The 26099-nt window shown below is 42.9% G+C and overlaps 1 protein-coding gene across 8 annotated transcripts in view; it reads left to right on the top strand.

Annotated features, from left to right (window-relative positions):
- The window catches only part of EFR3B (EFR3 homolog B), a 149053-nt gene that overhangs the window by 94056 nt on the left and 28898 nt on the right, over nucleotides 1–26099 (top strand). For all 8 annotated transcript variants that reach the window (XM_087959730.1, XM_087959751.1, XM_087959727.1 and 5 more), the window contains 4 exons: nucleotides 3564–3714; nucleotides 9063–9184; nucleotides 18494–18643; nucleotides 22385–22519. In XM_087959730.1, coding sequence (XP_087815856.1) covers nucleotides 3564–3714; nucleotides 9063–9184; nucleotides 18494–18643; nucleotides 22385–22519 — 558 coding nt within the window. The remainder of the gene's footprint in view (nucleotides 1–3563; nucleotides 3715–9062; nucleotides 9185–18493; nucleotides 18644–22384; nucleotides 22520–26099) is intronic.

The raw sequence follows: 26099 nt of genomic DNA, 5'->3' as shown, positions 1-26099 counted from the left end.
CACCTACCATGCGGTTAAGTTCCCCGCCCGAGCAATAACCTCTCACGTTACAGCTCGCCGCCTGCTCCAGCTCAAGCACGGGCAGGCGGACATAAAACACAACGTTAAGCTGGCCACTGTCCCCATTAAGGGGGACAGACTATTTGGCACCGCCCTTGGGCCATTGCTATCCAAAACCCGAAACAAGAAAAAACTTCTTCCCCCCTTTTTTTTCGGAGGTCAGAGTCAAGAACCCCTCAAGCCTTTTGGAGAGGTTCCTCCCGACCCTCCTACCAGTCCCCTTTCCAGCCCAGGTATCTGAGACCCCCCTCCTTCCGGCCACTTCAGCCCCTGGATCAAGCCGATCCAGATGACAGGAACAGGAGGGGCGGCAGCTACAGACGGCCCTTCAGGGGTCCCGGAGGGAAGCCTTCCAGCGCACCAGATAGGCCCTGTTCCTCCCTTCCCATCGGCGGACGCCTCAGGCATTTCGCTGACCTATGGGACCCCTCCACTTCTGATACCTGGGCCCGTGACACCATCAGACTTGGTCTCGTGCTTGAATTCCAGCGCGTCCCCCTGACTTCTTTATGGCATCCCCCCTTTCGAGGGATCCCACCAAACGCAACTTAATGGATTCAGCCATTCAGCATCTCCTCAACGTACAGGCCATTCAACCCGTCCCAACATCCCAGCGGGGAAGTGGTTTTACTCCCACCTCTTCGTGATCCCCAATCCTCAGGGGGATGGAGGGCTATTCTAGACCTGAAACGCCTGAACCGTTACCTGATCTACCGCAGGTTCAAGATGCACCCTACAGTCCATTCTACGGGGCATCAGGCAGGGGGACCGGCTAGCCTCTATAGATCTTTCAGAGGCGTATCTTCACATCCCAATCCGGCCCTCCCATTCCAAATTCCTCAGATTCTGCTACAACCACCGCCTCTTACAATATGTGGCTCTCCCCTTGGGTTGGCCTCTGCCCCGAGGACCTTCACTAGGGTCCTCGCGGCTCTGGCGGTCCACCTCAGGAACCTCCCGGTTCGTCTCCATTGTTACCTGGATGACATTCTCATCCTGTTCCACTCCAGACTCCAAGCAGAGAAGGATGTCAGAGCTACCCTCTCTGCCCTCCAAGACCATGGGTTCCTGGTAAACTGGCAAAAGAGCTGACTGTTACCATCTACACGGATCACCCACTTGGGGTCCGTCATTGACTCAGTTCGAGGAAAGGTTTCCCTTCCTCGGAAACATTCCTTAACATTCAGGAAACCGTCAAACACATCAGATGTTCAGGAAGGGGTGACACTTTTGGAATTGTCTAAGATACTAGGTAAAATGTTCTCATGTATTTACTTTGTTCCCTGGGCCCGGTTACACACTAGGTCCCTACAGTGGTTCCTGCTCCCGTTCCAACGGTCCGGCAAGAGTAATTCAAAGACCACGGTCAAGGTGCCTCCAAAGGTCCTCAAGTCTCTCCTCTGGTGGACCAGTCCCGCCATCTACAAGGGACATGGCTTCAAGGAGCCCCAGCGTCTCACCCTCACCACAGATGCCAGCCTGTCCAGAGGGGCGCTCACATCCACTCGCTCTCGCAACAGGGCAGATGGTCTCAGGTAGGACGGGCATGCAGTATAAACTGGTTGGAACGCCACGCCATCCACCTGGCCCTGCGCAACTCCTCCCTCAGGAACGCGGGCGGCATGTCCTCATACTCACGGCCATCATCACCGCCAAGGCCCTTGTCAACTGACAAGGGGGCACCCAGTCCATCCGTTTGATGAGAGAGGCCGAGCGCCTCTTCCGTTGGGCGGAGCGCAATCTCCTCTCTCTCAAAGTCGAGCACATCTCAGGGGTCTTAAACACCCTAGCTGAAAGGGAGAAGCTCTGGTACACTCCGGACGTAAGACGGGCCTTCCACATTTACATTAAATGTACCCAACCCTCCAGGAGATCCGAATCCCTATTCCTCTCCTTTCAGCCCACATCATTAGGCCACAAAGTGTCCCCGTCAACCATCGGCCGCTGGATTGGAGCTACTATTTCCAAGGCGTACTTGTCCCAGGCCCTGCCAGTTCCCAGCGGAATAACGGCACACTCCACCAGAAGTGCTGCTACCTCTGCAGCTGGGGCCACCCAGGCTCCAATTGCTGATGTTGGTCGGACGGCCACTTGGGCCTTCCCATCTCCCTTCATTAGACACTATAAGATCGACATATTTGCCTCGGCGGAGGCTTCAGTTGGTAGAGCGAGTCCTCCAGCGAGTCCTCGAGGAACCACAGGGATCACAGAACCAGACGGAGTCCCCCGTAGGACAGCCAAGCTTTGGTATGTCCCACACACTGGATGATCCGAACGGCTTCCAGGAGAATGGGCGTTGGTTCTTACCTGACACGCCATTTCTCTGGGAGCCGTGAGGATCATCCAGCCCCACCCTATTAGTTTTCCGTCTGGTGGGGTCTTGTTTCGCCAATGAACCCTTTAGCATAGTAAGAGGAGAGCAGGATTTTTTATTCACTCTCGACTTCGCGTAAACTGGGGATTGCAAGGCAGCCACGTGGTGAAGGGCGGAGCAATCCTCAGTAATTAAGCTCAGCCTACAACGACGCAGACTGAAGCACCTCCCACACACTGGATGATCCTCACGGCTCCCAGAGAAATGGCGTGTCAGGTAAGAACCAACGCCCATTCTCTTCCTGTTGCAACTTGCTGTGTTCCAAAAGCCTCCTCAGTGGTGGGATTCAAAAAAATTTACTACTGATTCGGTGGGCATGGCTTGGTGGGCATGGTGTGACGTGGCTTGGTGGGCGTGGTGGGGGAAGGATACTGCAAAATCCCATTCGCTCCCCATCCCACTAACCTGCTTTCCAGCCGTTCTTCTGTGCAGGGCAACAAAAGAAGATCCAGCCAGTCAGCTGGGACGAGGGAGGCAGAGAACAGATGGGGGCAGGGCCAGTCAGAGGTGGTATTTGCCGGTTCTCCGAACTACTCAAAATTTCCACTACCGGTTCTCCAGAACTGGTCAGAACCTGCTGAATACCACCCCTGCCTCTCCTCCTGTAAGGGAAAAGACACATTCACTAAGCTTCAAGAATGTTTCAGGATCTGGATTTGTCAGGCAACTGCTTATATATATGGCAGCTGGATTTACACAGTATTCTAGCCCAGGCTTAATGGGGTTGGGTACTGCTGGTTCAGCTTCTGGCCTAAGCATGCTGGGTGAACACAGGTTGGGAAATATTTTGTGAATTCAGATTAAAATCATTCGTACTTTGTGTTTCCCAAAGACCTGGGAAAAACTAGATTTTAATTTTCAGCCAGTCATGAATCCCCTTGGCTGATTTGAGTCCAGACTCTGTTGTGAATGAATAATGGAAGGAGAGCATCAAGAAGGGAAGGGTTGAATAAAAATCAAAGTTCAGTCCCATACCCTCAAAATGTATTTCACCCTGGCTCTGGGGTACTGGATAGTTTGCCCATCTGAGACAGCCTTTTCTAACTTTAACTTTCTGGATAATTTAGATTTCAGCTCCTATAAGGAGACCTCTTATTTTAGATGTACTTTTATACCAACCTACCCACAGGTATGTGTGTATTGCGATGGAAGCGTTGGATCAGCTATTAATGGCCTGCCACTGCCAGAGCATCAATCTCTTTGTGGAAAGTTTCTTGAAGATGGTGGCCAAGCTGTTGGAATCTGAAAAGCCTGACCTTCAAATCCTTGGCACCAATTCGGTAAGCTGATTTTGGAGATCACACACTTTTCTATAATTTTATTCTATAAAAATCTGTATCATTGTCTAAGAGATTCTATTGATTTCTGAAAATATCTTAACTGTTAAGGGCAACATTATTTAAACTTTGTTTCACCCATTTTTTGGAATACAGTATGGTACATGCCATTGATAAGCCAAGTTTAGGCCTTCATCTAAGGAAAGCTACATATTTCCCACCTGGATGTTGAGGGTCTCAGTTCCAATATGGGAGGGCAGAGATTAGTGCAACCTCCTTGAATGGCCAAAAGGGTTTCAGAAAGAAGAAACCATATCCAGAAGGAGTGTTAGGCAGAGCATAATGATATGGAAGTCTTGCCTTCCCCATCAGCTGACTAGAAAGGCAGTGAAGGTCGAAATGAAAAGAGAACCAATACAAATTGATTTGATGTGTGGCAGCAGACAGTTGTCTCTGCTTCTGTTCATTGCAAAATTAAGCCTGTCTCATCTGATTGGCCAGATGCATGTCTCCTAATCTGACTTTACTGTTTGGGAGGGAACAATTGTTTGTATCAGAAATGAACTGGGGTGATTTAGAGGTAAGAGCATCTTTGAAAGGAGAGTGGTTAGATTTGGAGAAAGAGTTGATAGTGTGCATCACACCTGTGCTTTTGCTTGAACTGTAAAGATTCATTAGCAATGAACAGCCTCTGACCTACCCAGTAAAGAAGGACAGGAGATGGCAAGAGAAGTATAGAAATTCATTATAACATAATTTCAGTGCCTTAAACTTAATAAGGGTAAATGGGAGAAGAAAGTAAAAGGACAAAGTGGGTGATGTAGAGGCAGGAAGATCTGAACAGCATTTGAGCTGGACCTTAATTAGATGTCTGCAAACTTTGGAGTCCATGACACATGAATCACTTGGCAGCCATCTAAACAAAGGCAGGTGTTCCACTCTGTGAATAGAGAAATCATGCAACCTGAACACTCTCCTTTATCCCTATGATTTATTTACAAGAGTATCCAGGAGACGCGGAATAACTCATAATGATGTACAATGTCTGTAATATTTGTTAGCACGGTACTATTAAATTAGAAGGGGAATGGTCACAATGATGAGAAATATACAACCAAAACAGGTTAGGAAGATGTATCTGTATGTGTTCTGTCTGTACATGTACCCAATATGCTGTTTGTTACTGAAGAACTGCATTCATAAAAAAGACTTATTATCTGTGAAAGAGGCAAATATTTATTACATGCTACTGTATATAAAACATCATCTGCGACTAATCAGTTTAGGTACCACTCAGCTCCAAACTGATTCTGGGCAATGTATAATAAAAACCAAACAGAATAGAAAATATAATTATAAAAGAAAAAAATTTAAAAAAACAAGAACCAGTTAACCACATCCACATTTTCAAACCATCGCACTGATGCAAGTCTTCAGCCACCCTAATCCAGGACCTTCTGTTGGAAAAGAAGAAAATAAATATAGGTAATGGAAAACCTTCATACAGAACATTAGGAATTAACCCTGCTGCCCATGTCATTTGCAAAAAGACTTTGAAGCACTATAAGTCAAGGGGAAGACTTAAGAGACTACACTACTGTCATTGTAAGACCCAGATGTTTCTGTAGAGATTGAGTAATTCATTCCAGAAACTCAGCTATGTGCCAGTTTAGATCATTATGCAGACAAGCAAAGGTTCTCATACGTAAATACTAACATTTCAACCAATAACAGATTATGTAAACATTATAAAAAGGAACCCCAATTAATAGGCAGATTATTTTTAAATTATTAACTTCTGGCACTTTTACTCAGAAGGAGCACAATTGTCTGATTCCATTGAAGATGAATTCTCCCTTCAAGCTCACTCAGGAAAGGTTTTTCTTTTTAAGATGGTAGCTGCTGCGAGGTTTCTCTGCCTAATTTTTAAGAAATCCTGTTTTCCTCTCCCTTCAAAGCACTTCCTTTAGAATGATGCCTGCTTTGAAAAATAGTCACTTGAGCTAAACAGAGACAGTGTTTATCATAATACTCAGAGCTGAACAAATCTGCTTTATGAATTGTCATGCCCTCCTTGTTCCATATGTACACCCACATTCTTTTTGTATATTTTTCTTTATATGTTTAAATTCATTTCCCATTCCAAAATATCCCGAGGCAAGGGAGTTTTGCCATCTGCCAAGATGGATATCATGAATAGGCATGGAAAATATGACTGCTTTTTGATTATGTAAAATGCTAGCACCAGGTTAACCCCCAAAAGGGAAGAATGGCGGATATTAAAAAATAACAAAACCCTTTATCTTCAGCCTAAGAGAGTCCCATTGTAATCTATAAGACTGCCTCCTTTCTGTGCAGAAATAGCACCTGCAAATCATGAACTGGGACCAGTAGAGATTATAAATGCTTTTTATGGAAATTATGGCTTATATTCATCCTTTACAGCTACTAGAGGAAAAATAATCAACATTCAGTTTTGAATGGAGTCAAATGATTATCATAAAGCAAGGAACAAGCTTTTACCATTGGCCTGGCAATCCACCTAATTTAGACATTTGTCAAGGATCCTTAGGGATTGGAGAAAAATTCTAAAATTCTAAACTAAGTCGAGGTATGCAAATAGAAATCATTCACAGTCAATCAAGAGAGTTACAAACACACTGAGTAGTTAACAAAACATCGAAAACAAAAGTATTATAAGAGCAAAACAAAACAAAAAAAATCAAATGCTCGCTATGTGTAAGTAGAAAGAGAAAACCTTTATAATATAGGAGTATATGGGTACAGGTTATCCTCAACTTAAGACCACAATTGCTAGCAGAATTTCTATTGCTAAGGAAAGTGGTTGCTAAGTGAGTTGTGCCCAATTCTACAACCGGTTTTTTTTTTATAAAGTTATTCAGCAAATTATTGCAGTTGTTAAATGAATCATGCAGTCGTTAAGCAAATCCAGCTTCCCCACCACTTTGCTTGTCAAATGCAAGTCATATGGGAAGATCATCAATGGGGATCACATGACCCCAGGATGCTGCACCTACTTGCATCCAAAATTTGATCGTGTGACTCTCCAAATACTGTGACAGTTGTAAGTGCAAGGACTTGTATTAAGTCACTTTTTTCAGTGCCATTGTAACTTTGACAGGTCACTAAACGAATGGTTGTAAATCAAAGACTACTTGTAGAGATTAAGAGTATAAAGAAAGAGACAAAGTTTTAAATACCTATCTCTCACTGTTCCCGTTTAAAACACATTTGTACAGATGGAGGTACCGTATTCTGCTAGGGCTTATTTTGCTCATATTCATATCAACAATCTTTAATTAAAAAATTCCTCAAGACTTTTGCTACTTTATTACTTTTCAGCCAATAAATGCAATTCCCCTCATTTTTAAATATTATTCCAAAAAAAGATATAACATTAATATTTTATTGTACTTAAACTAGCAGCTAAACTACAAATTGAATTTCTCCCATTGCTTTGTTTTTATATGTCCTGGAAAGATTGGATGATAAAACTGCACTAATATAATTATTCAAGACTATAGTATACTTTCTTCAATTTCTTTTTCTCTCTTGGCTTCCTGCAGCTGGAGAAGGTACCAGGATTTCAAAAATTAGATGGCATTCTACATACATTTTTGCATAGGCAATATTTAAAATTAATTCACTAGAAAATGTTCCTGCTGTTTTATGGGAAGAAGCTCATAAAATTATTTTGATAGAAAATGAAGACATTCCAGAAAAACATGCATGCACACATTTTGATCTCTTCACCGGAGAGTTTGCATGATTCATAGCTTGGAACAGTGGAAGTGAAGAAATCTTACTTTAGGTTTCAAGATAACTCAGGCATTAACTCCACTGAACTCAGTAAGACTTTGGGACACATGAGAATTCCAGAAATTGAAATTAATTATTTTAAATCTTAAGCCTTTTTTGCATGGTTTAGTTGTTTAGGGTTTAGAGTTTAGAGTTTAGTTTAGTTTAGTTTAGTAATGCATCAGACTTCTATGGCAGAGGCTCCAGGATGTGGATGCTTTTACATCTCACTCCACTATGTAAAAGCACATAATTCCCCTATATTTTATTCCTTCAACAATTCTGTGTAGTAGATTTGATAACTTCAGAGTCACATATAGAAGGATAGAATGTTATTTGTCCCCTACACCGGAAATTTAATACAGTATACTGGTAAAGGATTAGATTGGGATTGGAAAGATTTTATTTATTTTCCACCTATATCGCTGTGGGGCTGCTCTTGGAGAAGAGAAATGAAAAGAAATGTAAACATAACAGTAGTAAAGTAATGAAACAATAGAATAAACAATAGAATAAACAGTGAAAAAGAAAACAATGATACAGTGATATGAGAATAAAAGATGGGTAGGCAGGATCCATGTTCAAATCCAACATCAAGATGGGAAACTTCCTAGGTGGCATCAGGCCTGTCTTTATCAGATAATTTACAGCATCTCTTTATATTCACCTGTTTGTTTTTACTTTTAGCTCAGTTCTCACACCTATTCTCTCCAAATCCATCACCCAGTATGATATTCTCCTGTTGGATCCCCCGGCTTTACATATAAAATGGTGCAAAATTCCAGCTAAGAAAACCTTTTTTTTTCTTCCTGTCAGACACTTGACACAAACTGCCATATTCTTGTCAACTGTTCCCCACTGAACTCATGGAAAAATAATCAATACAAAAACTAAGATTCTATATACTGTATCTCTTAACCATAAAAAGGCCAACAGAAGCTGAAATGTCCATAAATAATCAGGGATAATTTCATCCTTTTCCTTCAGATAACAAAATGCTTTGCTGGCCCTGCCTCCTTTAAGTGAATTCTGGAGAGAAGACCTCCTGTAAGAGACTTTGAGAGTTACTAAAGCGCCTCAGATAGGAGAAATTTTATCCAGAGATCACACAAAGCCTCAGATGAGGTAGAGCTGCATAGATCAACAGCTGCTTGATCCCATCAATCTAGAAAGCATAGCTCAGATTGGGGTAATCTGTTGCCTTTCATCTGAGCTGTGCCCAATATCACATTTTATTCCTAAACTCTTAAGTCTGGTGTGTAGCTTTTAAACATAGCTTTCGATGTAAACTTGAATTTTGAAGAAGATAAATCCCTAGTACTGTATGTCTATTTTATGAGCGTAAGGTGGGTTTATGCTGCTGACCACAACCCCTGTTCTGCTTACAGACTGATGATGATGATGATTACTACTATTGAACTAAAACCCTCACAAGGACAGACATTGTTTGGTGACTTTAATAGATTGGTTTATGAATGTAGCATTTTTAATGTCTCCTTTCCTCTGTTCTGATGCTCCTTTCTCTTCTCCAGTTTGTGAAGTTTGCAAACATTGAAGAAGACACTCCATCTTATCACAGGAGCTATGACTTTTTTGTCTCCCGCTTCAGTGAAATGTGCCACTCCAGCCATGATGACATGGAGATCCGGACAAAGTAAGTAGATTCTAGAAACTAGAGTGCAGAGAAGAGCAACAAAGATGATTAGGGAGCTGGAGGCTAAAACGTATGAGGAACAATTCAAAACGCACTAATGATGTCTCCTCAAATGGTGACGAAACGTTCGCAACTAAACTGCCAAGTTCAGAGCTCAAACCAACAGCCTAACTACCAACCCAAGCTACTAATATTCAAACACATTTCATATGGTGAACGATTGCAGGAACTGGGTATGCTTAGTTTCACAAAGAGAAGGATTGGGGCAACATGATAGCAGTCTTCCAATATTTAAGGGTCTGCCATAGAGAAGAGGGGACCAACCTATTCTCCAAAGCACCTGAAGGCAGGACAAGAAACAGTGGATAGAAACTAATCAAGGAGAGAACCAACCTAGAACTAAGGAGAAATTTCTTGAGAGAACGATTAACCAGTGGAAGTTGTGGGCATTCCATTACTGGGGTTTTTAAAGAAGAGATTGGATAGCAATTTGTCTGGAAAGGCATAGAGTCTCCCGCTTGGGCAGCAGGTTGAACTAGAACAGAGGTCTCCAACCTTGGCCACTTTAAGACTTGTGGACTTCAACTCCCAGAATTCCTCAGCCAGCAAAGCTTAAAGTGGCCAAGGTTGGAGACCTCTGAACTAGAAGACCTCCAAGGTCCCTTCCAACTCTGTTATTCTGCATTATATGGACCTAAATGGGTGCTAGTGGCTTTAGCAGCCTAAGAAAGTCTTGATTTTTCTGCTTTTCTACTCCTTTTGTCTTCCCAACCCAGTAATGGTGTTAACTACACAGTTAACCAGATAAACACTTAGTGTATCCTAGGCTCTTTTACTGATGATCTTGATTAGATTTTTGAAGGACATAGCGTGCTGTGCAAATTTCCTTCCTAGGTTTATTTTATGATTCACTGGTACTATGCAGACTCAGAAAATGGATAAATACAGTAACAAGGTTGTATATATTCTGGAGATAAAGCCATGTGGTACCTCTACACAGCATGTTAAGTTCTTAAAGTAGGTTACAATATTCTTTTTTTTTTTATGGTGTGCCCAGCTATTTACATAGATAAGCTTCATACTATTCCTTTTCAGGATAAAAAACATTAAGCCAAACATAGAGAGAATAAGAAATAACCAAAGATACTAAAATATGAAAGAGAAAAAAGGAAAAGGGAAAAAAATCTTATTAAATCTAAGTTATAACAACTCCATCAACTCTATTTTCATACATTATCTTCTTTTCTTGCAAGCTATTCTAGCTTCCATCATAGACATATACCACTGTATACATTGCCTTTCATTCTTAAATCTCTCTTTTTTTGAAGATCTCATCAATTCCATCCATTCCCAACCAAATAGGATGATTTATGATAATTCTCTCAATTTTTTTCTATCACATTGTCATAGCCTACGTGAAGCAGCATAAGGAAGTAGAGTTTGATATATATAACTATATATCAGACCCATTATAATAAGTGGGTTTGATATATAGTTGGTTTAAATTTCCTTTCCTTCCCCGTGCCTTTAAGCTTACTTTTTCTTACTTCCTTTCTGTGCTTTGCATAATGCAAATTAGCTAGTGTGATGGGCATGTATGTACTGTATGTAAATATAAACCAGATAAATATTTATTTATATCCCACTTTTATTATTTTTACAAATAAGTCAAGGCAGTGAACACACACAATATTCCTTCCTTCTCCTATGTTCCCCACAACAACAACCCTGTGAGGTGGATTCAATTGAGAGAGAGCAATTGGTCCAAAGTATCTGGCTGGCTTTCATAGCTAAGGTGAGACTTGAACTCATGATCTCCTGCTTTCTAGCCTGATGCCTTAACCATTAGACCAAACAAACTGGCTCTTATACCCAAGCTTCTACAATATGATCAAATATTATACAGTATGACCAAATTTATATAATATAAACAAACTGTAATATAAAACATAGAATGCAGTAGCGTAGCAACCATATTTCTACAAGAGGCTAAACTACAAACTACCTAACCCCATTTTAGCAAAGTGTAGCATGCTACACTAATCAATGTGTAGCAACTAATAATTCAATATTGCAGAAAACCCCATCTTTCAATCAGTGGAATTGAACAGTAGCTTTTTATATTCACTTTGCATTCATAGTAGCTTTCTAGATTTACTTTGTAAGTCAATGCAGATATTCAGCAAAGTACATAATTTCAAACAGTATTATACCTTGGAAAAAATCCTTTTTTTAAAAAAAAATGGCCAAACTCATCATATTTTCAAGATTTTGGATTATTTTAAAAAAGAAAGAACAATAGGCGCCATCTAGTGGTATAAATAAATGATAACTTGCCACTGCACCCCCTCAAACAATACAATTCTCAGGAAAGGAAAATGTGCTTTTGTCTTCCAAAAACAGCCAGAAAGACATAGAACTGGTGTGTTGGAATCTTCCCCTCCACACCATTCTACCCCCGTGCAGTTTGTGAGCGCATCTGGGGGATGAGTGCCCCCAGTTTTCATCACCATTGGTGATGTGCATTTTTGATACCATCAAGAATGTATCTCTAAAACGTTTCCTGTGATTCAGTGCTTGGAACCTAGATAAATTTGGGGACAGCCAACAGTAACTGCATTTTGGGGAATTAAGATGCTGTTCTAAGAGCAAGCAAAAGCAACATGAGAAACATTAATTCTTCCTCGTATGTCACCCGTTCAACATATTACTGGAGAAGCTGCCTTTAACTCTCAAGTTTTCTAGGACACATGGCGGTCTAGAAATTCTGCATGAAGGCAGAGGGGGTGTAATGAATATGTATGATTTTAAATAGTGGTGATGCTAATCCCAAAACAGCAACTTCGAGAAGGAAGAAACTATTTAGACTAGTGGTTCCCAAAATGGGCAGTACCGCCCCCTGGGGTGCGATGGGATGCCTTGGGGTGCTAAGAGGCAAGGTAGCTGGCAGGGAAGCGCTAAGATGTGGCAGGGGGACGCTAGAGCTGGGTCCCTCGCAGGGCACAATTCAGGGGTGATAAAAAATCCCCCTGCCGCCGCATTCGGGGCGAGGCCCCGCAGGATCACCCCATTGACTTACACGCTCCAGTGCAAGGGGCTCAATGGGGTGATCCTGGGGGGCCTTGCCCCAAACGCAGTGTTGGGAAAGGAGAGCAAACCAGAGTGGCTTTACTCTCCTTTTCAAACGTCCTGCCGCCACTGCGTTCGGGTGAGGCCCTGCAGGATCACCCCATTGACTTGCATGCTCTGGTGCAGGGTGCTCAATGGGGTGATCCTGCGGGACCTCACCCCGAATGCAGCGTTGGGAAAAGAGAGCAAACCAGAGCGGCTTTGTTCTCTTTTTCAAATGTTTGAAGAGGAGAACAAAGTCGCTCTGGTTTGCTCTCCTTTCCCAACGCTGCGTTCGGGGCGAGGCCCCGCAGGATCACCCCATTGAGCCCCTTGCACTGGAGGCAGTTGCCCAAGGAAGTCCGAACGGAGCAGTGCACGAAGTCAATGGGGTGAGCCTGAGAGAGAGAAAGAGAGAAGGAAGAAGAGAAAAAGAAAAGGGACAGAAAGAAAATGGGACAAAGAAAGGGGGGGGGGAATGGAAGGAAGGGACAGAAAGAAAAAGAAATAAAGAGGGAGGGAGGGAGGGAGGAGAAATATGAAATATCTGTTCTAGTCCAATCATCTGCTCCAGCAGGGTTAGAAGGGAGTGTGTGTGTGTGCGTGTGTGCGTGCGCATGGCTGTCAAAACTCCAAAAACAGGTCAAGTAGTTCTGGGGAGGTCAGTCATAAATTAGAACACTTGCTAGGCAACCAGTCATTAAGTGAGGACCACTTGTATTTGGTTTGCCAGTCACCAAACCACGCCCACGCAGTCACGTGACCAGCAAGCCACACCCTCAAATTAGGCCACGCCCACAGAAATTTGAATCACGCCTCTGGGTGGAGGGCATTGAGGATGAGTTTGTAGCACCAAGGGGGCGGTGGACTGAAAAAGTTTGGGAAACGCTGATTTAGACTGTGAAGTCTAATAAAGCCCTTCTTTTTACCACCTCTGTATGCCCCTTTTTAAAATATTCAGTAAACCTTTGTTCTACTATATTAGCTTTTGGTCTCCTATTTTGGTCTCCTTTCCCTGCCGTAATTGTGCTTTCAGTATCTCCCTTTTTAGGCTGCCTATTTACATTTGTTATTAGATTTTTGTCTTGCCTTTGTTTTTGTTCAGTTCAAGGCAGCAAGGCAGTATTATAGCTAATATTCCCACCTCCTATTTTCTCCAAAACACATATGAGGTAGGTTGGACTAAGAGAGAATGACTGGTCCCAAATCACCCAGCCAGTCTTCATGCCTAATGGAGCAGCAGAATTTATCTTCTTCTGATTTCTAGGACAGCAGCTTAACACATCAAAGTGGACCCTTTTCTGCTTTCATCCCTCCTCTGAAAGAGAAATTTGTGAACAAGAAAAGTTGAGAATTTCTTGAACCATCTTTGGCAGAAGCTTTTTTTTTTTTCAACAGATGTGATAATAGTTATAGTCCTGTATCACTCATAATTCATACATTTTAGAAATTCTGAGGTTTTCCTTTGGAAAGCATCATCCACATCTTTTTGTTGGGCAACAAACAAATATCAGTTACAGTAAATATCAGTTACAAATATCAGTTCATTCCTCCGTTTATTTTACCCAATTGGTCTCTGTTGCATCTATTTTAATTTTTGAGCAGAGATAGGTAATTTAACATACATCCTCTCGTTCTTTTGCTTTGGTTTCTGTGAACAAATTATATATTTCAGTTGCTGTTACTGATGTAATGGATCCTGTCAGAGCACACTTTCATTTCTGCAGTTCACAAATCTTTGTCTGGGTTCTTTATTTCAAAAATGTTGTCTTCAACTCCGATGGGTTGCAATTCGGGAAGTTGACATCTGCACATCTTAACATGGCTGAGATTGAGAAACATTGCTCTAAACGCCATCCAAGAGAAGCATTTGTATCTTCATTTCTCAAGTAGTTAAGTACAGAACACATTCTTCACTTAGAATTACTAGACCCCACTACCTCAAGCTCAACTAAAAAACTATTTGCTTGCTCTGTGTGTTCATTCATTATATTCCTTCTACCCTCTTACTCTTCAAGAAGTAATGTTACAATAAACTATAGTAGACAGTTGTTCATTTAAGCAGATAGTCCCTTCAAATAGATAGCTTCCCTAAGCTTGTGTTATCTTTCTCCTGTTGAACTTCCCTATCAAACTCCTGGTATAGTAATTTATCTTATGTTGTTAAACCTTTGTCAAGGCAAGTTGAGGGAGAAAGACTTGAGTCCCTCAAAGAAAGACGAGATCCATGCCCTTAGAACCAAATTCCTGAATCAGTTAGACCAAGGGGTGTCAAACTCACATTGTCATAGTGGTGTCACATGATCTATCGGGACTTTTTCCCCTTTTGCTAAACTGGACCAGGGGAGACATGATAGCGGTCTTCCAATATTTGAGGGGCTGCCACAGGGAGGAAGGGGTCAAGCAATTTTCTAAAGCGCCTGTTGGCCAGACAAGGAATAATGGATGGAAACTGAACAAGGAGAGATTTAACCTGAAAATAAGGAGAAACTTTCTGACAGTGAGAGCAATCAACCAATGGAACAGCTTTCCCTCGGAAGTTGTGGGAGCGCCATCACTTGAGTCTTTCAAGAAGAGATTGGACTGCCATTTGTCAGAAATGGTGTAGGGTCTCCCGCTTGGGTGGGGGGTTGGACTAGATGACCTATAAGGTCCCTTCCAACTCTGATTATCTGTTAAAGTGGGCGTGGCCAGTGCGTGATGCATCCGGCCCATTGGCCACTAGTTTGACAGCCCTGAGTCACACAGATGAATCTGGCCTGATACAAAAAGTGTTGTATGAAGTGGTTCATGACTTTTCTAATTCATCATGGTATCCAGATGCAGGGGCAAATATTTGTTGCAGGCTCAAAGCCTGTTTGCTTGTGTGCGCAGGACACTATGAAATAAATAAATCTGCTTTTCCAAGCTTGAAGGTAAAAATGTACACATATTGTTTCCTGGTGATGGTGTCCAGCATTAATTTAGTTTATAGGCAGAAAGAATAGATATAACAGGAGCATTTCCTAAATCAACGACTTTAAAATTGAAAGGAGCAGCTTTGACTAAGTTGAACTTTCTCTTTCATTTCAATACAGGTTTTTCAAAACTTAAAATGCCCCCTCACGGTATCCAAGCTGTATTTGAAGAATTCCTGATTAGACTTTCCTACTTAGCTTGACTCCATTATCAAACTGTTCTATAAAAAACTAGCTGCAATGTTACCTTGAAATCAGATATGGTAATTTAAATCTGCTCCATTTATCTTGTTCTCAAGAACACCGAAGCACAAACTTTGCACCCTTCAGATATACCAAGCATGCTGTGATATCTCCATCACTCTGCTCTTTTCTATACTGGTTCCTTCACTTTTAATTAATGAGTCTTGTATTCTTATCCATCTGCCATTTGTAGCGATTTTTCAAGTTAGCTGGGATGGGTGGGATTAATCGCTAAAAATACGACTGAGGAATATGAATCTCTTCAATCAGTAGGCCCCCTCAATCTTCCAATTTGTCATTCCTGCAATATCACAAGAATGATAAAACAGAATTCTGGATGTGATCGTCATTTTATCTGTGGAACTTGTAGTCGCCGAAGGGACAAATTTAATAGAGAATCCCCCTTCCTTTTTGATGAAGATGATTCTTCCTCTAGCACAGGGGTGTCAAGCTTGATTTCACTGAGGGCCGCGTCAGGATTGTGTTTGACCTTGGGGAGGCTGGGATGGGCATGGTCAGGGTGGGCGTGGCCACCTCGACATCACTCGTGTCAGGGGCGCCTGTGGTGGACTGAGCGCTCTGCCAGCGAAAGTGCTCTGCTGAGCTCCGTTTTCGGCTGCAGCAGCCTCCTGCGACTCCCTGCCAGCTAAAACGAAGTTCGGGAGGGCCGTAGGGCGGTCCTTTGCTTTTTCAGGTCAGCCCTGTGGACCAGATCTAAGCACCCCATGGGTTGGATCCGGCTTGTGGGCCTTGAGCTTGACACCGCTGCTCTAGTAGAATCTGATGCATATTATTTACTGCCAGCCAGCTCTGCGTCAGCCATAGCCCCTTTTAAGAGCCCTTTCGTGTTTTCTTGCCCTCCTCTTCCCCACCCTATCAAGCACTGTGGGTTGCTGCTGTCTTAGATCTATTTTTGCATCTGCCCACTGTTCATGCTCCCTGCTGTTCCTAGGATGAACTGTGTCCTACAATTAATCTGCTAAGGATGTGTTTTAGTTGTTTCTTTTTTGCTCTTTGACAAATATGGAAGCCTGGAAAAGCTTTTCAGAAGCTGAAGGATAATGAAAAGCCAAGGCTAAGGGTGAAGGTGGTAGTTTACAATATAATATGCCAGGTGGTCTTTTGATGTAGTCACCTAATTAGTGACTAACGCTCTTCAGCTAGTTGCCTCTTATTAATGCTGTTATTTTTATACTTTTCTACATGTTTTGGAATTGTGGGTTGGGGCAACTGTTGCCCTCCCTCATATTAGGGTTAAAATTCAGTGCCACCTGGTTTGGCAGGAGGTTCAGAACAAATTAATGAAAGGGTTATTTCAGTTGAGTTTTAAATTTACTGATGAAATTCACTATCATGAATCATTCATTTGAGTAGATGCTTAGATTTTTAGACTTATTTTGAGGGGGAAAGGAGGATGTTACCATAAGGTACCATGTTCCGGGGCAAAAGCATCCAGTGCAGGCATAACTAAAATAACCAGGTACAAGGAAATGGACTACAAAATACAGAGTTGTGTCTCTTCTTTTGACTTTCAAACATCCCCTTTTTCTTTCTTCTTTCATGGGTAAACTGCCAATAGATGAACTCAAAGTAACACATTCCATTAATTACATACTCAAATTGTACACGCATAATGCTCAACTTAGGTTTGTTATTCTTATATTGTATTACCAATGTAATATTAATGTTTGTTTTTTATATTTGTTAGTAATTATTTCTCTAAATATTGGTATATTTTAAATCCCTTTTTCACCCAAAAGCCTCAGAACAACATAGATAGTTTTCTCTCCTACTCCCCTTACAATGATTTCACCAAATTCACTAAGCTAAGAGAGGATTCTGGACCAAGATTAAAATGGCCAGCTAAATTATGTATAGCCTATAGAAAAATAAGGATTTGAACTGGGATGTTCTGGGTCTTTGACATTCTCTAACTGGTCTGCTGCTATCACAGTCATCTTTGTGCATTGAATTTGCCCATTTCATTGTTTGTACTATTTAAATATAAGGAACAGCGTTTTTTTTCTGACCAAGGCTTCCTGAGACCATAATTAAGCACAAGCTTAGTTAAAACAACTCTTGTTTTATTTCAGTGCTGGGAATTATGTTCATTCCCAGCCTGTAATGAATCCCAAACAGTCCCTCGAGATAAGCACTCACCTTTCTCTCCTTTGAATTGCTGCCAACAACTAAAGTGCCAAATTAACTATTAAAAAACCAACCAAAGTACAAAGTCCACATAGAGCTTCAAGGTTTAATCCGAACAGAGCAAATGACTTTGCTTCCTGCAAAGGTTTTTCTATCTTTGCCTGTCCTTTATACTTTATGGGAGGGGCGATCACCTCCAAGCTTTACTCCCGAGTCGCCCCTTTTGTCTCAGCTGCTCTCACCTTCTAGCAGTTCTGCGCACACATATGCACTGGGAACAGGCTCCCCTTGTTCCTCTGCCTCGCTGCTGCCAGGCTCCAGAGTCAGCACACCACTCCCAGATGGTCCTGGCCCCATCTCTGCATCAGACACAGGACCCTTGTCCAAGTCCTCTCCAGACTCCTGGACTGGTCCTCGTTTTTCCCCACTGTCCGATTCCGTTGCACAGGCTGCCGGTGAACCACAACAGTTGTTTTGCTCTGCCTCTTGATGCCCAAAATGCTTTTTAAAAAGTTTGTTACAAACCATTGTTAGCATAGAGTCTCTCTTCTAATTGCTGGAGAATAACCAATAAACTCCTACCTCCCAAGCAGCGAAGTTTTCAAACTTCCTTGGTTCACAGTGCCCTTAGCGGTTCCCAAAATGCGCTGTGATACCCTAGGGTATTGCAGCTAATTCTGTTTATTACATAGTAAAATATCTCACAGGGCCTCCATGAATTCAGTGTGGCACCCTTGGAACCATTGGCTCTAGAATGTACAAGTTTGGTACCTTTCAGGAGCCAAGCATTACAAATAGAAGGAAAACCCCATTTCCTGGTTACCTTCTTAACATTAGTCTTTTACTCCTAAAGGATCCGAATGTCTGGCATCAAAGGACTACAGGGTGTGGTTCGGAAAACAGTTAATGATGAGTTACAGGCAAACATCTGGGACCCTCAACATATGGACAAGATTGTGCCTTCATTGCTCTTCAACCTTCAGCATGCAGAGGAAGCAGAAAGGTACATAGAATTGTTGGTGTTGTTCTTGCAAAATTAGGCTTTGCTACTTGCGAAAATCTAGCATTGGAAATACGTCAGAGACTTGCCTACCAAATTTGATACCATGGGCCCTATAATGAGTAGCTTGGTCTCTATAGAAAGTATTTTTTTTCTCATTTTGGGTACATGCACAACAACATCTGCTCATCAAGATGTAGGTTACCTCTGCACTGATTTAATCTTGGATTCATTTGTTTTCTGCTTGAACTGTAACGTTCCTATTACAGTTTCTTGCACTGTTTGTCCTTTTTTCATGTTTGTCTCTGTTTACACCACTAATTTAAGTGATTATGTCATGCATCTGATAAGTAGCAATAACACCTAGACTTATATTGCATCACAGTGCTTTACAGCCCTCTCTAAGAGGTTTGCAGAGTCAGCATATTGCCCCCCAAAATCTGGGTCCTCATTTTACCAACCTTGGAAGAATGGAAGGCTGAGTCAACCTTGAGCTGGTCAGAATTGAACTGCCGAATTGCAGGCAGCCGGCAGGCAGCAGAAGTAGCCTGTAGTACTGTATTCCACTGTGCCACCATGGCTCTTAGTAGGTGTATGTTCTGACTTTCCTCTAGACCAGTGGTTCCCAAAGTGGGCAGTACCACTCCCTGGGGGGCAGTGGGATGCCTTGTGGAATTGAGAGGCAAGGGGGCCGGCAGGGGGGCGCTAAGAGATGGCAGGGGGCGCTGGAGGTGAGCGGCAGGGCACAATTCAGGGGTGAGAAAAATCCCGCCGCTGCCGTGTTCGAGGCAAGGCCCCGCAGGATCATCCCATTGACTTGCACGCTCTGGTGCAATGAGCTCCGCCCCCCCGAACGCAGCATTGGGAAAGGAGAGCAAAGCCAAAGTGGCTTTGCTCTCCTTTTCAAACATCCCACTGCTGTGTTTGGGGGACGGTGCCCCGAACGCAGCATTGGGAATAAGAGAGCAAAGCCTTTTCAAACATCACACCGCCATGTTCTGGGCGGTGGAGCAGCGCCCCAAACGCAGCGTTGGGAATAGGAGAGGAAAGCCAGAGTGGCTTTGCTCTCCTTTTCAAACATCCTGCTGCCGCCGTGTTCCACCCCATTGAGCCCCTTGCACCAGAGGCACCTGCCCAAGCAAGTCCCAACGGAGCGGTGCACAAAGTCAATGGGGTGAGCCTGAGAGAGGGAAAGAGAGAGGAAAGAGAGAGAGAGAGAGAAAAGGAAGAAGAGAAACAGAAAAAGGAAAGAAAGAAAAAGGGACAAAGAAAGAGGGGGGAATGGAAGGAAGGGACAGAAAGAAAAAGAAATAAAGAAGGAGGGAGGAGAAAGATAATGAGATATCTATTCTAGTCCAATCACCTGCTCCAGCAGGGTTAGAAGGGAGTGTGTGCATGTGTGTGTTCTCCTTGTAATTTACCAGTACATTTTGGTTTTGCCTTCTTCAGAATTGGCACATTGGGGAAAAGTAATTTCTTAGGGTGGAGATCTGGTCCAATGGGTCCTGTTTAAAGCCGCAACAAATGTGAGAGCTTCCTCATAGTCTTGGCCATGTTTCGTCCACAAAACCTTTAATTAATAGAAGCCAAAAATGTTTCAATGTGCTGGCAAAGATGCTGGCAAAAATGTTTTAATGTGGAAAAGGGCCTCTAAACTAGGCCTCATTTCAATCTTATGCATCAGTGCTCGCTTGCTCTCTCTCTCTCCCTCTCCATCCCTCCATGCCCCCCTTTCTTTGTCCCTTTTTCTGTCTTTCCCTTTTCTCTTTTTTTCCTTCTCTCTTTCTCTCTTTTCTCTCTCTTTCCCTCTCCCAGGCTCACCCCATTGATTTGGTGCACCGCTCTGCTCGGACTTGCTTGGGCAGGTTCCTCAAGTGCAGCAGGCTCAATGGGGTGGACCTGTGGGGCCAGCACCTAGAACGCGGCAGTGCTGGCACGTTTGAAAAGTATGGCAAAGCCAGAGGTCAGTAATTTTTGCTGCAAAGAATCACAAAAGCTTCTGGGTTGTGCACAAGAAGGGACACACATGTCAATGCAATTCAGCAACATAAAATAAAGAAATACAAATAAAACAAATCAACAAGAATTGGCAAAGCATCTCTGATTAGATTTTATTCACTACTAGAATCTAATCAGAGATGCTTTGCCGATTTTAGTCCAATGACCTGCTCCAGCAGGGTTGGAAGGGAGTATGTGTATATGTGTGTGCATGGCTGTCAAAACTCCAAAAACAGGTCAAGTAGTTCTGGGGAAGCCAGTCATAAATTAGAACACTTGTTAAGCAACCGGCTATTAAGTGAGGATCACTTTTATTTGGTTTGCCAGTCACTAAACTACGCTCACCCAGTCACGTGACCAGCAAGCCACACCAACAGTCACGTGACCAGCAAACCACGCCCAGCCAGTCATGTGACCAAGCCACGCCCACCCAATCTCATGACCAGCAAACCACACCCTCAAATTAGGCCATGCCCACAGAAATTTGAATCCCGCCCCTGGGTTGGGGGCATTGAGGATGAGTTTGTAGCACCAAGGGGGTGGTGGACTGAAAAAGTTTGCGACCATTGCTCTAGACCACAAGGTAACACACAGTTTTATCCTGACACCATCTTTCTGAAAAAGTTATTCTAATCCCTCTATTAAAGTGATTCAAATTTGCAGGCTTCTCTGTGTTTCCAAACCGTAAATTGCAAAGTGTAACAATGTATTGTATGAAGAATTTACCTTTATCGATCCTGAAGTTCCCACCATTCTGCCTTATCAAACTCATGGGGTTATAGAATTATAGAAGATTTATGGAATAGAAATAGTTCTGCTTACTCTGACATTTATCAGAGTAAGATGGACAACCTATGGCTGCAAGCCACAAATAGTTTCCTAGCATTGTGTTGAAAGACTCCTTCCCAGAAGCCTGGAATGTAGCACTGACCTTTGAAGTAGATGGTCAAATTTTAACGATGTAATTACTCATGATTTTGTCTGCAAAGGAGAGAATGGGACTCATAAAACACTGGAAACCCCCCTGCTGTGATCCAGGCTTTCATATAGCCCGCCAGAACAAAACATGTTCTCAATTTGAGTTTGAGTTGGCATGCTATGAGGAATGTGTAAATAATTAGGATTTTCTTTAAACCAAGGGGAGAAAATACACAGTAATTCAGGAATAGACTAATTAGTTAGAAAGCAGAAATTTCCACATTCAGCCCTTGACAATTTGCAGGTTGGCTTGAAAGAGGCTTTGACTGAAATCCTGCAGAGCGATTGTGCTCAGAGTACACGATTCTGGCCAGGGAGACTTGAGAATTTTTTGTAAGGATACGCTTTGCATTTCTAAATTCCTATTTTGGTGTGATTCATTGTCCTGACGCAGATCGTTATATGGATTGCGTTCATTAGATCAATTTTAGTACAGAGACACAACAATGACCCAGAGGAGGCCGTCCGCCTGATCTCTGCGTGACTTATCAAACGTCTGCATAATTCTCGAGATTGGATCATATGGAAAGTTGTGGCCGTTGTCTGCAGAGAAATGAACATTTCTTGTAATCCTTTCCCACTAATAAAATCTTTGTGCCTCCAATTTTCATTCCGTGTGCAGAGAAAGGGATGAGCACTTCAGACTCCCGAAGTCTCTTTTTAAGCAAAACTAGAAAAACAAATATGCTACTTGCATGTTGCCTGTGAAATGCATGTTTGACATTTAAGTTGTAGCTTTTTCTTTTTCTTTTTCCTTGCTTCCTTTAGCCGTTCTCCCTCACCCTTGCAAACAGCTGAGAAGGAGAAAGAGAACCCAGCAGAGCTGGCTGAACGATGTTTGCGGGAGCTCCTGGGTCGGGCAGCCTATGGCAATATCAAAAACGCAATCAAGCCTGTCCTCATGTAAGTCCCTTGCCTTGTGCGTTCTACAACTGCCTCAGTTTCCCCTGTGAGATGTTTACAAAAACCAGGTGGATTGAACTACTTCTTCCTCACACTTAATGACACATGGGCAGAACAATGATGATGATCACCATCATTAATAGTATGTTTTTATTCCAGCGTTTTCCCAAGAAATATGGGGATATTACACAAAGTGATCTCATCTTATTCCCTTAACTCGCAACAAGGGTGTGAATTGGTCTAAGCAAAAAAGGTTAATTCCCACATTAAGCCATCATCCCAGCTTCACACGTGCAGGGGGATCTCTCTAAAATAAACCATCTTAAGACCTGTTGTTATGGCTGTGGTTCACCCAACACGCTAAGACGACAGTGGCTTCCTATAACTTCCTCAGCCATAAACGGGCCTTCAATTTTAGCCTCTTCTGTCATGTTGCATTACATCCAGTCATTGGTTCTCTAGCAGTGTTAATAGTATTTGAGCTGCAGTGCAAATCATCAACTTTAAAACCCTTCTCCTCTCCTAATTGGTATCTAGGATAGTATAGAGCAGGGGTCTCAAACTCGCGGCCCGCAGGTCAATTGCAGCCTGCAGGATGATATCCTGTGGCCCCCACTGTGATATGAAAGTATAATATTAGTGCGGCCCACAGGGGGAATGGACCGCCATTCCTCGTCGTGGCTGACATTCGGGCCCGGCAAGTCTGAGCAGCCAGCACATAGAACAGGGCGGCGCCGGATGTTGGAGAAGCAGAGCGGAGCCAGAGATCATTAGCCGCCTCTTTCGCAGCACAAGAAGCCTCCCCCAACTGGCCAGCTGCTCTCCTCCTTCTCTGCCTGTTTGTTCTGTATGGCCGAGGAGGAGGAGACCAGCCGGCTGGTTGGGGGAAGCTTTCTGCGCCGAAAGAGGCAGCTACTAATCTCCAGCTTTGCTCCGCTTCTCCAATGGTCCGGCTTCCCCTATTGCTCCTCACAGTTGCCCTGAGCTGGTGCGGTTCTTTACTTGGGCAGCCAGATGCCCACAGCAGCGCCCGCAGCAGCAACAGGCAGTTCCGCCCAGGCTCCGCTCAGGTGTCCGGCTGGGGTTGTCAGGAGTTGCTACTGCCGGCGCAGCTCCGCGCGGCTCCAGTCCCGCGTTGCCTTGGGAAGGGAAAGGCAAAACCAGGAGCCGCTGACAAGTAGAAGCCGAGCGGAAATGACGTCTGCAGTGCCACTGTGGAATCCCTTATGCGGCCCAGCCTCACCCAGACTCTGCCTCCAGCAGCCCCCAGGTAAATTGAGTTTGAGACCCCTGGTATAGAGTAAATCTTATTAAAACAAGGATAGGAGGAAAAGCCATCTAATACAACTGAATTGTGGCATTAAAATTAGAAACTAAACATAACTTTTAAAGTCCCATTGCAATACAACTATTTTTACTCCTCTCTAATGCTAAATAAGGAAGCAACTGATCCAGTGACAAAGGAGTTGTGTCAGGGTTCCAAGTAATAGACTCATAGTAAGCAAAACTCTGAGGCAGGTATATTCCTCAAAGAGTAGCTTTATTGGATATATCATATTGGCACAGATCTGGTGAAAACCAACTCTGAAGGTTCCCACTGTTTTCACCTAATTAAAAGTAAATGTTTTTCCCTTTCCCCAAATAATTGGTCGCACGGTCCAATCAAGGTGCTATCCGGTTGCCTGGTGAAATCACTCTTCCTTCCTCTGACCAGGTGTGAGAAGGTCCTTAGTTCCTAAGAGAAAGTATTTTACTTTGACTAAAAGTCCCAGCTATCTCAAATCCCCCCTCCCTATCCCTCAGCTCCAGTGTGGCAACATTGAAACTCCAAGATGGCTTCGATCAGGTCAGCTTCAGGGTTGTTCTAGCACTGGGGCTGTTCTGACCCAAAGGCTCCTATTTCTAGATCAACCAAACTAAAATAGTAAAATAAGCTCCGCTGAATGAATGTATTTTCTCAGTCACTCATTGTTTCATTTATATACCTCCCCAGTCTAAGATTCCAGAAGGGTCACAACTTATAAAATTGCAGACATCACAAATAGTACATATAATTGGCATAAAACTAATTTTAAAAATCTAATATCAAACAGAAAATTAGCAGCAACCTTACTGGGGATAGATACTGTGCCTCAAAAACTCAGTGAAAAACTTCCCTAAAATGTAAGACCTCAGGGATCTTAACTGCTTCATAGGGTTGGGTGGCTACTAAAAAGGCCTTCTTCCAGACACACATAACACTACCCAATATATCCTGAAAATGATCACGTTCAGGGGTGGGATTCAACTGGTGTTACTACCAGTTTGGTGATTACGTTTTGCTGTGCACGCGTGTAATATACCATAAGCTGTGCCGCCCGGACAGCTGATAAGTGCTGCATGCGGATGTGCAGCATTTGAAAAGCCTCTTTTTTCCTGCTTTTTCAACCTCAGCTGTGTTGCACAAAGCAGCTGAGGTTGAAAAAGCAAGAAATAAAGGACAGGTAAAATAATGAAATAAAGGACAGGTGGGTGGGTAAGCCAAACAGCAACAGACACAGAACCGGTTCTGTGTCTGCTGCTCTTCAGAGCTACCGGTTCTATAGAGCCAGGCAGAACCGGTAGCATCCCACCCCTGATCAAGATATAGGTAATCCTTGACTTAACAATCATAACTGGGACCAGAATTTCCATTGCAGTAATTAAGTGAGCATTATCCAATTTTAAGACCCTTTTTGTCACAGTTGTTAAGCAACTCACTTCAGTTGTTAAGTGAATCATGCGGCTGTTAAGCAAATCTGGTTTCCCGCATTGACGTTGCTTATCAGAAGCCAGTTGGGTAGGTCGCAAATGGTGATCACATAACCCAAGAGTGACGCTGCAACCATAAATACATGCTGGTTGCCAAGCACCTGAATTTTGATCGCATGATAGTAGGGATGCTGTGACCATCATAAGTGCAAGAACTGGTGGTAAAATTTGTTCTTTCAGTGTCATTGTAACTTTGTACAGATGCTTAACACTTAACGAATGGTTGTAAGTCAAGAACTGCATATGTTTCTTCCCTGCCTGTTTATCTGGTAACTATTCCTATTTATCAGGATGTTGATAGCTTGGAAGAATGTGATTTCAGCTGTTTGTTTTTTTCTTTGACTTTCATGTGTATGTTTTTAATAGTACCTAAATAGGAATGATCTTTATCTATTGATTGCTGATTCATCAAAATGCCAGGTTTTCAGGAATTCTCTAGGAATTCACCCAGGTACACAGGGAGCAGCATCAACTTAGCCTTAGATTGAAACATTTGCAAGAAAACAACCAACCTTGGAGAACACTAAAAAACCAATAATATAGTTTTCTGGATTGACCCTATTGTTTGTTCATCCAGGCCATGATTTAGGATGTCAACGGTCTTTCATTGTCTATTTGTGGACTCATTCTCCAGAAACATCTGGGTGGTCCCTGTAGTGAGAAAAATAATGGACCTTTAATTAGAATCAACTTTGGTTCTAACCAAATTTAAGCTGGAGCCACAATCAGCTCCAGCTTAAACTTCTTCATGAAAATAACTGCCTGTGGTCCCAAGGCAGACTGACCTACG

Source organism: Notechis scutatus, chromosome 1 (genome assembly GCF_049901735.1).
Source record: "Notechis scutatus isolate UNSWTSFEM ecotype Mainland chromosome 1, rNotScu1.2, whole genome shotgun sequence".
In the NCBI taxonomy this organism is placed as follows: Eukaryota; Metazoa; Chordata; class Lepidosauria; order Squamata; family Elapidae; genus Notechis; species Notechis scutatus.
This window is presented reverse-complemented; position numbering and strand designations above follow the sequence as displayed.